This window comes from Furipterus horrens, unplaced genomic scaffold (assembly GCF_987537825.1).
Source record: "Furipterus horrens unplaced genomic scaffold, mFurHor1.1.pri manual_scaffold_8, whole genome shotgun sequence".
In the NCBI taxonomy this organism is placed as follows: domain Eukaryota; kingdom Metazoa; phylum Chordata; class Mammalia; order Chiroptera; family Furipteridae; genus Furipterus; species Furipterus horrens.
Window position 1 is genome coordinate 89,963,768 of NW_028327178.1, and position 15,835 is coordinate 89,979,602.

Sequence of the window (15,835 nt, forward strand, 5' to 3'; positions counted from 1 at the left end):
TGTTTTGTATATGTATATGATTACTAAAATTGTTCCTCATCCTGACTGAATTCTAGAATGCTTTTTAGAAATGATGGTATGACAAGACTACAGCTGCTGTCAAGGTCAGAAGACCTGAATTTTTTTTTTAAGGCAGGTACCTACCCTCTGTTCAAAATCCTCTGTTTACTGAGAATAAAGAAGCTAATCGTAAGAGGGTTCAAGTAAGATGATAAATGACAGTATTTTGTAAATGATACTGTGTTATGAAAATGTATACTAAGAGGTAAAACATTAGTACCATTATCTCAGATCCAGAGTTGCCTAATCTAGAAAGGAATAGCAGATGGAATAGGATGGTGTAGACAATCATATAGATTCTCTATTATTTTATTTTCACATGGTTTAGATGGATAGGCTGAAAGTTGGCCAAAACTCTTAGACACAGAAGAGTCAATAGGCCTTAGTCTATAGTAATTTTTCCAAGGAAGTATGGCTTTACCACAACAGTGAGACCAGTGGAATTAAATAGAAACTCACTTTCCCATGTATGAACATGATATGTGACAAAGATAGTACTGCAGACTTGTGGGGAAAGTGTTGTTTTGGTATTGTTGTTTTTTGATTTTTAACTTCCCTTCATTAAATACTTGGACAATGGCTATCCAAACAGAACAAAATGAAACTTGGCCTGTACCTCTCTCCATATAAAACAGTCAGTTCTTTGTAGGTTGTAGATCTAAATGTGAAAACTAAAATTCATATAAGGAAATATAGGAGAATATAGTTATGACCTTAGAACAGGGAAAGATTTTTTAAATATGATACATACAAAAAGACACGAACCATAATGGGGAGGGGGGTTGATGTATTTGAGCACCTTTAGCTAATCAAATAATAGTATAGAGTAAAAAGCCAACTCTTATAGTGGAAAAAGATTTATAACAGATAAAACTACAAAGGGCTCATATTTATACTATATAGTGAATCCCTACTAATGAATTAGAAAAGGATTGACAACCTACAGACAGACAGCTGTCAGAGAGGAGTGGGGAGGGGAGACTGGATGAAAAAAGGTGAAGGGATTAGCCAAAGAACATATATGCTTAATCCATAGACACCAAAAACAGTGTGGTGATGGCCAGAGGGAGGGAGGAGCGTGAGGGCTGGGTGGAGGTGGGGAATGGGAGGACATCTGTGATACGGTCAACAATAAAAATAAAGTTAAAAATAAAAAAAGATGAAAAGGATCGACAACCCATAGAAAGCAAGCAAGAGACTTGAACTACTAGTGCTTATGAAGGAGGACAACCGAATGGCCAATAAATACGTGAAAAGTTGCTCAGTCTCACTGGTAAGCAAGGAAAAGCAAATTAAAACTGCACTGAAGTTCTACATACGAACTAATATGGGTAAAAGTAAATCATCTGATGATACCTAGCATTCAGGAGGATGTAGAGCAATGCAGACTCTTATGAACTTGCATAAATTGGTACAAGCACATTGGAAACCAATGTCCTATGATGCAGCAATCTTACAACTTAACTTACCCAATAGCAGTGTGTGTACATGTGCATCAAGAGACATGGGAATCAATAGTCGACTGGATAAATAGTGGTATATTTCTGCAGTGAATGCAGCATTGAAAACAATGAATTAAAGCTACATGAATCAATGGGGTTGAATCTCATAAACATAATGTTGTGTGAAACAAGCCAGACAGAAAAAAATACTTGGAGCAGTCTGATTACATTATATGAAGATTTATTTTTGTTTCTTTCCTAACTAATGTACTATGTTTATGGGATGCATGCTTATATGGTAAATTGTGTTTTTTTTTAAAGTAACAGTTACTATAGAACAAGTCAAGGAAGCTGCTGTTTGCGGCCTGTGTTCTGTTTTGTTAGCCTAAGTCAGTGGTTCTAAACCTTCCTAATGCCGCGACCCTTTAATACATACTGTTCCTCATGTTGTGGTGACCCCCAACCATAAAGTTATTTTCGTTGCTACTTCATAACTGTAATTTTGCTACTGTTATGAATCGTAATGTAAATATCTGATATGCAGGATGTATTTTCATTGTTACAAATTGAACATAATTAAAGCATAGTGATTAATCACAAAAACAATATGTAATTATATATGTGTTTTCTGATGGTCTTAGGCAACCCCTGTTGAAAGGGTCGTTTGACGCCCCCAAAGGGGTCATGACCCACAGGTTGAGAACCGCTGGCCTAAGTGGTAATTTCATGAGATTTCACTTTGTAATCATTTAATTTAATTTTTGTTTGGTGCACTTTTTGGTATATGTTATATTCTAATAAAAAGGGGGGGGTTTGGCTAAAAGAAAAAAGAGGAAATAAAATGTGGTCAGTTTCCAGGAGATCTGATCTCTAATTTCAATTCTACCAGCAATTAGCTATGTAACAGGGTTGGTCAAGTCACCTCATCTTTTTTGACTTTTAATTTTACTTATAAAAGGAGGGAATTCTGCTAGGTGATTGCCAATAGCTTTAAAAAACAAAACAAAACTTAGCTTTATTGAGCTCTAGTTTATAAATACTAATGTATTTCAAAAACTATCAATAATATAAGGATAGATTAGATTTTTAGAGTGGAAATAATATCACTGAACTTTTTATAGCCCTTTATAATTTAACATACTTTCACATTTCTGAAGAACAATTACGTATCTGTAGAAGATATATTTATTTCAGATAAATTTTGTCAATTCTTCTACCATAGACGTTCTGTTAGACTCTCTGCTCGGAAGGATTTGGCACAGAAGGAAAAACACCATGTGAAAACGAAAGCTAAGAGATGTTCTAATCCTGTAATCATCAGTGAAACTCCACCCCCCAAAAGAATGAAAGTGTAAGTAACCACAGCTTCTGTCAGTTGGCATAGGTTTTACCCCTGTTTGCTCTGTAAGCAGAATGTATGGTGCTCTTATTTTTTTCAGTTAGAAATGCATTTTATCTATTCAGCTAGAGTGGTTTACAGGGTAGTTATTTATTTGCTTCACAAAAGTTTGTCGTTGGCTTTGGTTCAGTGGCTGAACAATGCTAGGGCAGCATCTCTGTGAGTCTTTGCTTTTATTTCTTGCTTGTTGTTCAAGATGGCTGCTCTGTGATTCTTAGCTTCCTCCTCGTGCTTCTTGCCTTGCTCCCACGAGATAGCTGCTAGATCTCTGGGTGTCACACCCATGTTCAGGAGAACAAGGAAGCAAAGAAAGAGGGATAGCACCCATACCCCAAAAGTGAAATATTTTCCAGAAACCCTACTGAGATATCTCAGTAGTCTAACTGTGTCACGGATTCCGCCTAGTTGCAGTAGAGGTTGTTGACCAAGTACAGTACTTTTACCTTCATACATCTTCGCCCCAAACAAAATTGGAGTTTTAATAAGAAAGAAAACGGAATACGTATTGGGAAGGCAGCTAGCTTTCTGCTGTTTGTGCAGTCGACGATGAGCAGTTGGAATCAGTCCTACCCTCAAGAACCATCACCGAACAACTGTTATTTTGACTTCTATTGTGTTCTTAAAGTTTACCCCTTATAGCCATTGGTATATATGATCTGGTGATACTAGTGGAAGAATCTTGTGGTTGAGAATGTTTGTTGTCCTAAAGAGTGAGAAAATTTTAACCCTTTGAGTACCATGTGTAGTTTGAAATTTGGATTAACGTGAGAAAAAATTAAATCAATATATAACCTGAGGTACAAAAAGAAGAGAACAAAACATAAAATATGAATTATTCCATTGTTATTTATATTTATAGCCATCGAAAAAAGTCATTGGGAGCAACACTGGCGCTTTAGGGAAAATTTGTCAGCGTCACTCACAGCAACATTGGCACTCAAAGGTTTAAGTCCTCTGTGATAGATTTGGGGAGTAGGCTAGAGCAGGGTATGCTTTAGGGAATTAAGAGGATATGTTTTGTTCTTTTGAACTCAAGTTCTAACCATAAGAAGAAGCCAGAAGAAGAGGAAGATGGTAGTGCTCATCAAGATATGTCTGGAAAGAATGAGCCTTCCCCAGAGAAAGCCAAGGGCAGACATGCTGTGCCTTGTATACCCCCTGTAAGGTATGCTTCTTTCCTGAATTTAAACATTAGCATCAATGGGGTAAAATTACAAATGCATACATCTGCAGTCTGTTTGGTGTGCATGGAACTTGAGAAGCTCCTAAGGCTATTCTAATGGTGAGGTGAATTGTTTTACATCCTGGTGATCACTCAAGTCTTAAAACATTGGAAAAACTATACTATTAAAGCAAATTAAAATAAATATAAAAGGAAAATGTAAAGGTTCTTACTGCCTAAATCGAGCTTTTGTATTTTGCCAAGCTCCCTTCTGGTCTTTATCCAAGTAAAATACGTATTTTCACAATCAGTATATAAATAACCTTTGGGTTTGCTTTATTTACTCACTATGGAACTTTGATATTTTTTTTTCTGTGCTGTTATAAAATCTTCACATTTGACCGTTCTTGATAGATTGTTAATACCCTCTCATTATATTTAAACATTTTTTGTTGAAAATACAGTTTCCAACTTTTTACTATTGTAAAAGTCAGTGAACATCTTAATAGGCAGAGCTTTTTCTTTTGAGTTGTCTCCTCAGGGTAAAGAAAGAAATTCCTTGATCAAAGGGTATGACTAGTTTTATGGCTGTTGATATTGCCAATTTTATTTCTGAAACGAATGTATGAGTTTACAGTGCCATCAGCTTTGAATATTTTTATTTCCTTTTCTCATCTGCATTGAATTTTTTACTTTAAAAAATGTTCCCCATTTAATTGTTATATTGCTGATGGCATCCAATTATTTAAATTTGTATTTGCTTGACTGCTGACAACATTGTATTGCTGTTGTATAACATCTTTTCCATATTTCCTCTTGGGTGAATTGTCTCTTTCCTTTTCTGTTTATCTGTTAGTGTTTCTAGTGACGTTCTCATTACTAAGAATGGCTTCTCTAACTGGAACTTTTACTATGTGTTGAGTACTTCAGAAACATTATCCGATTTAATAGTCACAAATATTCTGTGAAGATGAATATATATAGATTATCTAATTAAGTCAGTATGGCTCTATTAGATAATCCTTTTTGTTTTGGATGATTATTTTCTCTCAGTTTTAAAATCTAATCTATATAATGCCTTTATATTATTTTGAATCATTGAGCCTCTTTCTCCTCTCCTCTCCTCTCATCTCCTTTATTGATTTACCTTTTAGGCAGAAGATTCTAAAAAGTACCGAGGAGCAAGAGTTGGAAAAGAGCATGAAAATGCAGCAGGAGGTGATGGAGATGCGGAAAAAGAACGAAGAATTCAAGAAGCTTGCTCTTGCAGGAGCAGGTCAGCTTGGCTCTGATTGAGTCTGGTGTATGAGGAGTGCTTTCATGGTCCTGGTAGGGTCTTTTTGAAGTCTCTGTAGCAAAAAAGACTTTCTTGATCAGAAGAACGCATAACATAATGTGTTTATTTAGAAGTCTGGTCATGGGTACTATTTATATACCAATGATCATTCCCTAGAACATTTTACATATGTGGGACCTTTCTTAGAGCATGCTGTTTCTCTGTGTCTGTCACACCCATCTTTTGAGCCTTTTCCCATGAGAACTTCTTTCATTTCTTCAAGTAGAATTAATTTCTCCCTCCTTTTTCCTTTCTGTTTATTTTGGTTAGAAAAAGTAAAAGGGCTAGCATTAAGGCACAAGATTAAGCAATTTGGCAGGTCAGTTTTTAGTTGCTGTTTTCTCATTTTATCTTAGGCAGAGGAAAAGAAAGCTGAATGAATTCAGCTGTGGCTATGGAGGAGAAGTATGACTGAGGGAGCTGAAGGGGTCAGAGTTCTGCTTTGGTCTGGCATAGTGTTGTTATTGGTGGAGGAGTTGAAGCTATAAAGCCCTGCTTACTGGGTTGAAAGAAGAACCTCTGCAGTTTATAGGGTTTCCTTCTTCTAGACGTTTGGTTAAATGTGCTTTTACAGTCAATTGAGAGTTTTGCCTGTCTAAAGTATTTCAGTTACTTTGTGTCTTCAGACCTGTGGCCATACCTGGGAGAAGGGGTTTTTCTCTCCTGTGCTACCTCTTTACAGTTTGTGTCTGACTGAAGGACCTCAAACCCATCAGTACCCAACTCAGTGAATAAGGCACATATATTAGTGTCCTTGAGAACTGTTTCAAATATTGGGATATATGTAGAGGGTGAACAAAGTTAGATGCATGGTAATAGAAAGAGCAAAATGACTGGCTGAAAGGGGACTCACTAATATTCTGTATTCTTAGTGTTATCTGTGTGTTTTACTCTGCTCCTCACTCAGGGCAACCTGTGAAGAAATCAGTGAGCCAGGTAACCAAATCAGTCAACTTCCACTTTCGCACAGAGGAGCGAATCAAACAACATCCTCAGAATCAGGAGGAGTATAAGGAAGTGAACTTTATATCTGAACTACGAAAGCATCCTCCCTCTCCTGTAAGTTGATGGACTAAGTGAATGTTCCTGTTACCAATTCATTGAGGATTTCAGCTGTAGCATTTGTGGTCACTACTTAGAATAATAAAATTGAATCAAGATCTAAATCCTCATTTTGCCCCTTGTTAGCTCTGTGATCTTGGATAAATCACTGCCTCTCTGGGAACCATCTTGTCAAGTTGCTGTGGAAACTGAATTGAGAATTTACATAAAACACATAGAATTATGGGTAAGCACAGGCTTGTTACAGCTTGTGCTGTTACAAAATTCTTGAAAAAAATCTTGTGATTGCAAAACTGTGTACAAAATAAATAATGGCATTTATGGGAAAAATGGGGTTGGGGCAGACCACTCAAATCTTGTGCAGTTTTATTACCAGAGCACTAACAAAAACAATAACAATCCTAAGTAAAAATTCGGCTACTAAGAATCTCTACTTGCAGTTTCAGTCATCATCATCATTTGTTGAAGTCAGTCTTCAGTCTTAATCCCTGGGGTGTGCTGCTTTCTTTGAAATGTAGGTTCTGGAAGAGTTTTGTTTCCAGTCAGACACCAGTTTAATCAAAATCAATGGTCCAAGGAGCAGGCTTCTTCAACAATCAGTTTTTGGGAGTGTGTGAGAGAGAGTCTGATTCGGGCAGTTGCCTGAGCTGATCCACTCCCAGAAGCCCTATCAATTTTTTTTAATGGGATTGGTGATAGGCTGCCTTTTAAGCTTTTTTTCCTTCTAATTCTAATAAGATTTGCTTTTGATTGCTTCAAAACATTAACATATCTGTGAAAAAAATTACTTTATGTACTATAACAGAACAATTTGCTAAGTGCTAGATCCTTTCTTCCTTTTTTAAAAAGATGGGACTAGACTGCTCAAAACTTGTGCTCAGGGACTGATAGACTTAAGTATAATAATCCTGGTTTTACATGGGCCCTTTTCTTTTGATCTGTGATGAATATATGACTTGTGGCAGATTGGAGCTTTTATAACATTTCATTTGGGCAACAATTTTCTTTACAGGTCCAAGTGACAAAGGGATGCACCATTATAAAGCCTTTCAACCTGTCCCAAGGAAAGAAAAGAACGTTTGATGAAACAACTTCTTCGTATGTGCCTCTTGCGCAACAAGTTGAAGCCTTCTATAAACGAACCCCTAACAGGTATCACCTGAGGAGCAAGAAGGATGATATTAGTAAGTTTCTTACTGCTATTTTAGCTGGCTGGGGTATTCCTAAATGTCCTTTTGCTTACATCTTAGGCACAGATTTACCTTTAGTTGAAATCCTAGTTTTTGAACTGAAGTATGGCATGCGCCTACATGCAGACAACTAATATATTGTTGAGCATTTCTCAAACCACCCAGCTGTCTGACCACTTTTATGCCAGTCAGCCACCTTGATCCTCCTGGTCAGTAATGGGCCAAGGGGAATCAAGGTTACCTGATGTATTATTATACATCAAGGATATCTTTGCTATATCTTTGCAAGGCATTTATCTACCAAGAGAAAATGAAGCATTCTGTTCATTTCAGGTTGTGCTTTTTGTTCAGTTATTCAGCAAGTTTTTTACCACTACAAACCAGGTACTTTGTTGGGTGTTAGGGGCATAGAAGTGAGCAAAATGGACTTGGTGCTACTCAACATTAAGTTTCCAATTCAGTGAAAGTGATAAACAAACAGATTATTACAAAATATTGTTAAGTGCTGTGAATGTGGAGGGAGATGACAGAGTCAAAGGAGGTGGGAGAGAGAGCATGTCTGCATACTGAGAAGTTCCTGGCAGGGACTGAAGTGGGAGATAGAGGAGAAAAAGGAGGTAACCAATGGTTAAATCCCTTTGCCGCCAGGGAGAGGAGGGGTCTTGGCACAGGTGGGCTGGTCATTCTTTGAAAGGAGGTTGGAAGAGTGAGAGGAATGAATTCAAGTGCATGTATAGATTTGGTGGTGAACAGAGGAGAGGATTCTAATCTAATAGCTTCTTTTTTTATAAAAATAATTACCACAGGAAGAAAATTAAAGAAGTTTGAGGAAATAGTTGGTATAAAATGGTTGTTCGGAGTATAAGACTAACATTATGAGCAAAGCAGAATCTGGTTGTTTTGCCTTTGAAGGTCTCAGTTTTTTCTGCCCCTGCATAGGCATTGTTCAGTGCTGTGTTAGGTAGGCAGACAAGTTCCTTTAAGTACAGCATTTCTTAATACGGTTATTTTGTTCTAATAGCCATTTGTCAAGTTTTATGTTAGTGAAAATAATAAAGTGTCTTTTTTAACCTAATGGAGATTTAAATATTAAACATTACTTTTCAAATAATATATGCCATTTGTTTATTTATTTATTTATTTATTTATTTTATTGTTGCTCATAATATATGACTTCTAGAGTCTGTATGTCCTGCTCTTAGAATCTCAGCCCTGGAAAATAGAAATAAAAATTATTTTCTGTAATTTTTATTTAAAACTCTCAATAGTTATCGGTAAATAACGGTTATATGTATACTTGAAGGCTGGCTTAGTTATAAAAGAAATAGATTTGGATTCTACCTTCTTATCTTATGTGATAACTTCTAAATCAGAAGACTCGTTCCATATAATTTTGAAAACTGACACGGTTGCCCTTGACCAGGCAAATCAATATTTCCTATGAATGGTAGTGATGGCCTTTTTTGTTTCCTTTCTTTCTTCCTTTCTTTTTTTTTTAATGTTTATTGAATTTATTGGGTAATGCTGGGTGATGGTCTTAATATTGATGCTTTGACATAGTTTTTTTTTTTTTACTTTCTCCATTTGTCTTTCTGTGAGAGGTAGTCTTGATACTTTGATATAGATGCTTTTAGGGAGTTTAAAAAATTGGGAATTATTACTTGGTCTTTAGAAAGGCCTTATTTTAAAGCTAGAATATATAAAAATCTTACTTGTCACTAACAAGTAAAATAGTTGGCATTTTCAATAGAAGGGCAGTACCAGCCTGTGCAGTGATAAGGAATTCATTAGACATGAGTGTTTTTTAAATTCAGAAGATCATAGTAGATCAAAGGCTACCTTCGTCATACCCCTGACTGAGCTGAGTGTGGAGGGCCAGCTGCTCTGTGGTGAGTCAAGGGGTTAACGGGGTCTTGGGGAGCCAAGTGAATGTCTGTGATCTTGGTTTACAGCTCTGTTACCCTCCAAATTTGCTGTGGCCAAGATTTCCCGAGACCCACAGACTCCTATGTTGCTCACCAAACAGCGCACAAGGCCTGTGACCTGCAAAAGTTCAGCGGATCAGGAGGCTGAGGAGCTCGAGAAACTGCAACAGTAAGTACCCCTGGCAGGATTTGAGGAAGAGTTCCGAGAACCTGCCTGATATCCTGTCAGTTCTGTAAGGGAACAGTTGCTATTTTTCATGCTGTTGGAATTTATGGTATTTGAGTTACTGGCTCTGCAGGCTGTTCCCCTGCTTCTTTGTTTAAAGGCTTGGAAGTGGGAATATGGAAATGTCCTGGAGTGTAAAGCTGGTAAAAAGCTAATGCAGAGGTTGGGGTGGGAGAAATTACTTATGATTCCAGTTGGGGAGTGTTTTCTGAGGTTAGTTTAGATAGGTCCCACCCTTTCAAGGCTGCCCAAGGAGTTCTTCAAGGCAGAAAACTGGAACTTAATGTGGTTAGCACTGGTATTTGTCGCCTGTATCCTTCTTCCATTTCTTTTTGTACTTCTTTTGAGGAGGGGGAAAGCTTCCTCTGTGAAGAGAAACCCCAGTCTTTAAAGTGGTGGGAATGTTAGGACTTTCTTTCTCATTTATTCTTTGTTCTAGAAGTAAAGATAATGGCTGTGGAGAGAAATTTTGCTCTGAGTGATGGCTAACCTTAATGATTATTGTTTTTCTTTTTTGGGTTTTGTTTATGTAGTTTTCGTTTTATTAAAATGTGTGTATGTGTGTGTGTGGTTGTCATTTAAACTCTCACCTTACAGATATAAATTCAAAGCACGGGAACTTGATCCCAGAATTCTTGACAGTGGGCCTATCTTGCCCAAGAAACCACCTGTGAAGCCACCCACTCAGCCTATTGGCTTTGATTTGGAGATTGAGAAAAGAATCCAGGAGCGCGAATCAAAGAAGAAATCAGAGGATGAACATTTTGAATTTCATTCCAAACCTTGCCCGACTAAGATCTTGGAAGATGTTGTGGTAAGGCCCTGGATATTGGCAAACTTGTCCTGCTCATGACCAGATATCGACCCATTTATACATGCTGGGATAGGTACCATGATCAGGCATCATATTAGGAGTTGTAGGTGATAAGAAGACCCATCAGAGGTGGATTTTGCCCTCAGGAAACAATGTTCAATAAGGGAGACATCATGTGTGAGTATAAAATGAGACAGAAGTGTTCTAAGAGAGATGACAGTTAAAAGTACTATAGGAATTCAAAGGAGATAATGATTTCTTTCAGATAGAAGTTTCAGGGAATGATTTTGGGAAGAAGAAGCATTTAACATGATCCTTGACAATGTGTGTAGTTGTCTTCTTTGTCATCACTGTCATAATAACTGGCACTTGAGTATGTGCCAAGTCCTGCACTAGCCCTTTTTATGTATTAAGCTATTCATTTCAACCATGGCCACTCCAGGTTGTTTACTCTAATTATCACCAGTTTGTGATGAGTCGTTTGACACTCAGCTAGTAAATGGTGGAGCAACAATAAGAATTCAGGCACTATGGCTCCAGCATCCGTGATCCTAAAACGTCATTATAGTGGCTCTCTGTTATATGATAGAATTTGGACTTGTAGAAATGCAATGAAATGGACTCATGGGCCATTCCAGACAGCAAGAGTGACATAAAAAAAGCCTGAAGGTGGAAAACTTGGGACAGCTACTGGAAACTGAGTGGGTCAGGAAAGCTGGAAGAAAGTCTATATATATCAAGAGGAGCAATGGAAACTAGGTCTGAGAAATGGGTTACTTTATTTTGATGGTGGGAAAGTGATGCCACAGTCTAAGAATAAGTGATGGAGTTCAGCACCCACGTAAGTGCAGAGATGGTTTTTAGATGTATTTTCGTGCAGATGAGGAAATACCCTCTTCCCTCGGTTTGGACTGACCTGTGTTCAGTTACTAAGAACACTGTTCTCCTGTCCTCTTTTGTGCTTGCCATTTATAGTCACCACGGTTTCAAGTGAAACTGTACTTTTGTTTATTCTGTTTTCTTAGCACTAAGTCAGAAGCAATTTGAAGTTATATTTTCCAGGCTTTAAAAAGCATGATAATGCTTAGAAATGGTTCTTACCCTCTTCCCATCTCATATCTTTCAGTTGAGAGCTTTCTGCATATGAGACCTCTTTTCTAATCACAATTTTTTTTTCTTTTTTGCTAAAATACACATGTGCTGTAAAGTTAAACTGTGTTACATCAACTTTTTTTCAAAGCGAATTTTTTATTTTATTTTATTTATTTATTTTATCCTCACCCCAGGAGATGCTTAGTGATTTTAGAGAGAGGGGAAGGGAGGGAGAAAGAGTGGGAGAGAAACATCAGTCAGCTGCCTCTTGCATGCACTCTGACCAGGGACAGAACCCACAACCTAGATATGTGCCCTGACAAAGAATCGAACCTGCAAAACCTTTTGGTTTACAGGATGTTGTTCCAACCAACTGAACCACACTGGCCAAGGCTGTTACACCAACCTTTAAGAAAACTCTTCTTACCTAAGTGACTAATCTGTAAGAGCTGTGCCATCTTGGTCATTACCCACTGAGCAATCAGTGTTCTGAATACAAGGGAAATGTAGATTTATGTGCAGAGTTCAGAATCCTAAGAGCCAGGAGGACTCGCTCAATGTGTTCACTTTACATGCTAGAAAACCAAGGCCCAGAGAAGAAAATGACTTGCTCAGGCCTTCTGTAGCATTCACTTGGCACCTCGTTTTTAACAGCATCTCCCAAGCTCCTGTCTTTTCCCCTTGCTACAAGTTTCTGTTTTTTTATTTAATTCCCATGCCACTCTTTCAATTTTGCTATATCCTTGTATCTCATATACCAATATTGACTTTATGTATTCTTAAAATCAACTCATTTTTAAAGTGGTTTTAAAGGAAACACTTAAATCATTGTGTAAATGGAAACCAGAACATTTTGTCATGAAAACAACAATAATAGCTACTAATGTAAAGCTTATTATGTACCAGGTTTTATTCTAAGCTCTTTATATAATAACTTAATTCTCATAATAACCCTATGTGATAAACACTATAGGTAGTATTACCAATCCATTTCATGGTTAGGAAATATAGAGATTAAATAACTTGCCCCAGTAACAGACTAGCCAAGGCCAGAGCTAGGATATGAGTCCAGGTAATATGGTTCCAGGGTCCATACTCTTGGAGCATTCTTTTTTCCTTTTTTTTTAAAGATTTTACTTATTTATTTTTAAGGCGAGGAGAAGGGAGGGAGAAAGAGAGAGAAATATTGATTGGCTGTCTCAAGCACACCCCCCCCAGCTGGGGACCCAGCCCACAACTCGGGCACATGCTCCTACTGGGAACTGAACCGGTGACCCTTTGGTTCGCAGGCCAGCACCCAATCCACTGAGCCACACCAGCCAGAGCTGGAGCATTCTTTAATAAAATAGAGGACTCTTAAGAAACTGTGGTTATGAAAAAAAAGTCTATATTTCACCTAACATTCTGCCATATCACCAGTCATACCTAACTCCATTTCTAGAAATGTTGATTTCAGAAATTGGTTTGGCAGGTTGTACTTTGGAAATACTCAGGAGAAGTGTTAAGAGGGGGAGGGTGACTAGAGTTCATTAGAAGTTAGTTGAGATCTTAGAGAAGTGTTGTACCAGGTTATGTCTTGTTGAAAATTCTGGATAAACAGATCAGCAAAGCGTTAAGTTAAGTAAGAATGAGAGTGAATTGAAGTGGTGCTATGCTGCAGGGAAGTGTTTGCCAAATCCTGCTGGTTCTCAGAAGCCTCTGGGGATCTTATTACATAAACAGGTTCCTGGGCCCCATCCCCTGAGTTTTTGATTTGTTAGGTGCAGCATAGATGAGAGAGCTGTGTGAAGGAGTTAGTGTCTGATACACACAGTAAGCAGTCATATGGTTAATAGTAATAACTTTTACTGCATGCTTACGTTGTACTGAGTGTTTTATGTAGATTATCTTATTTATTTCTCATAACTCTTAAGAGGTAGGTTCTATTTTTATGCCTATCTTTCAGATGAGGAAAGAGACACTTGAAGAGGTGTCTAATATGTAGAACCAGGATTTGCACTGTCATCTTCTTAAGTATTATCATTCTGTCCTATAATGCTGTTATCATTGCTTATTTTGGCAAACAGTTTTTGAGTTTGATACTAGCTGTTTGCAGCTCTCTCAAATTTCCAGTGATTTCATGTCAATTCTTGGTTTCTAGAGAGCAAAGCACAGGAGACATAAGATGTTTTCTCTTTCACTCTCTTCATATTTTAGAAAGGGAGGCTGTGGAAGAGGTATGTGGCTTGCCCATTTTTGAAAGTTGGTGGCAGAACTGAGATTAGGTCTCTTAGCTTCTAGTCTTGGACTTTTATAGTAGCACAGAAGAGCCTGCCTCCCAGAGCCCAAATGCAGCTTGTCTGCCTGCCACTGTTCCCCATTCATGTCCTTTGGGTGCTGAAGCTCGCTGTCTCTGTGTCCTTATGGCGTTTCCTATGTTCTCCCACCTGTGGTTGAGAGGTGGCAAGGAGACAGCAGGCTTGGGCAGCAGTGGGCCGGGAGGCAGAGATGAAATAAGGGCTCCTGAGGGAGAGGTGAAGTGATGAAAGCCTTGAGCTCCAAGGTGTGAAATGTGAACTTGGTGCCGACATCCAGCGGGGGAGCTGGGCACCACAGAGGTGGATACGGTGTCAGTGAGGCCAGTGAGTAATTTTAGCAGTGTTATTTTAGGGACGACTTGGGGAGACCAGTCTGCTCCCCCCGCCCCCATACTCCCTGAGATAACATTGCTACACAGTAATTTCCTAACTACCCTGGAACAGGCCTGAGAACTTGTCCCTGGGGAGTTGGGGGCATATTCTGCCTTAGGGGGAGATGTGCTTACCCCCATTATACTTTAGCTCCATACTCTGCTAGGTTTCACGGGTGCAAATCAGGGAGTAATTGATTTGTTACTTTTTCATACTCTTTCCTCCACTAGAATTGAGTTCCCTGAGAGCAGAGACTGTGGCTGTCTGCACTGTTCACTGCTGTATCCCCAGAACCTAGCGTCACAGCGTAGACACTCCAATATTGGATAACTGAGTGAGTGGCGGTCCAAGCACAAACGCTCCGCCTGTGTTAGACCCTGGAACTTCAGAGATGGAACATGAAACAGCCCTGGTCCTCAAAGCTTTCACAGAGCAGATTGACATAAACAAATAAATCAACCTATGTTCATTGAACAAGTTACCTTTTGTAGGTGCCTTGGAGGGTGCAGTGGAATGCAAATGGCAACATCCGTGCCCTCAAGGAGCTTATAACTAAAAAAACTTAAAATAGCAAAACAAGAAGCCTTTTTGTTTTTAGAAACCCAGTTTCCTTTTCTTTATGAAGTGTGGGTGGATAGTTGCTGCAAAGTTGGTTTTCATAAATCACTTTTCCCTCTCTCCCAACTAGTTATGAGGATCCCACTGGTAAATATCTCTTTCATGGCTTGCTTATTACAGGTTTCCATTGCTTTAAAACATTTTTTTAAATTCATTTTAAAGTGAGGGTGGAGAAGCTTTGTTTTGTTGTTCTACTTATTTATATGTGTGCCCTGACTGGAGATAAAACCTGCAACCTTGGTGTATTGGGATGACACTCTAACCAACTGAGCTACTCAGCCAGGGCCTCCATTGCTTTTCTTTTAAAATGCACATCTCTCTGCGGGGTGGATTTAGAGAGGAGAAAAATAGGAGAAGAGGCATTATTTTAGATTGAAATGAGTCCTCAGGTATTTATTTACAAAGAAAACAACAAAAATCCAAGATCTTCCCGCTATCTAATATGCCTAAGTTTACAGCAGCTGGAACGGCTGGGTGAGACCAGACCCCTGGCCCCCTGCTCAGTGCTCTCAGTCCTGCGCGTCCTGGGTTTGTTCAGTAAGAGGCTGCTGTCTGCTTGTCCAGGATGTTGCAGAACAACAGGTTTTGTTGTTGTTTTATGGTAAGCCTTATCTGAAAACCCCATTTCATGGACTTTTGTCACTCAGATTACAAGTTCTGACATTGGGTTTCACTATGCTAGAGATCCCGGCTTTATTTAGGAAACATAAGAACTTTCACAGCAGATTGAGCATTCCCTTTATAGTGCTCAGCTTGGTGGGGTATGATTTTTTTCCAATGATTGGTATTGTGCAAAACGTTTTGGAAAAGCCACTTGTCTTAGATCTTGTGACATTATCT

The 15,835-nt window shown here is 38.5% G+C and overlaps 1 protein-coding gene across 2 annotated transcripts in view; it reads left to right on the plus strand.

The window, feature by feature from the left end:
- TPX2 (TPX2 microtubule nucleation factor) overlaps positions 1-15,835 on the plus strand; it is a 49,688-nt gene that overhangs the window by 25,000 nt on the left and 8,853 nt on the right. For both annotated transcript variants that reach the window (XM_090286196.1, XM_090286197.1), the window contains exons 6-12: positions 2,725-2,853; positions 3,938-4,066; positions 5,218-5,339; positions 6,307-6,458; positions 7,474-7,645; positions 9,604-9,745; positions 10,400-10,616. In XM_090286196.1, the coding sequence (XP_090142322.1) occupies positions 2,725-2,853; positions 3,938-4,066; positions 5,218-5,339; positions 6,307-6,458; positions 7,474-7,645; positions 9,604-9,745; positions 10,400-10,616 (1,063 nt within the window). The remainder of the gene's footprint in view (positions 1-2,724; positions 2,854-3,937; positions 4,067-5,217; positions 5,340-6,306; positions 6,459-7,473; positions 7,646-9,603; positions 9,746-10,399; positions 10,617-15,835) is intronic.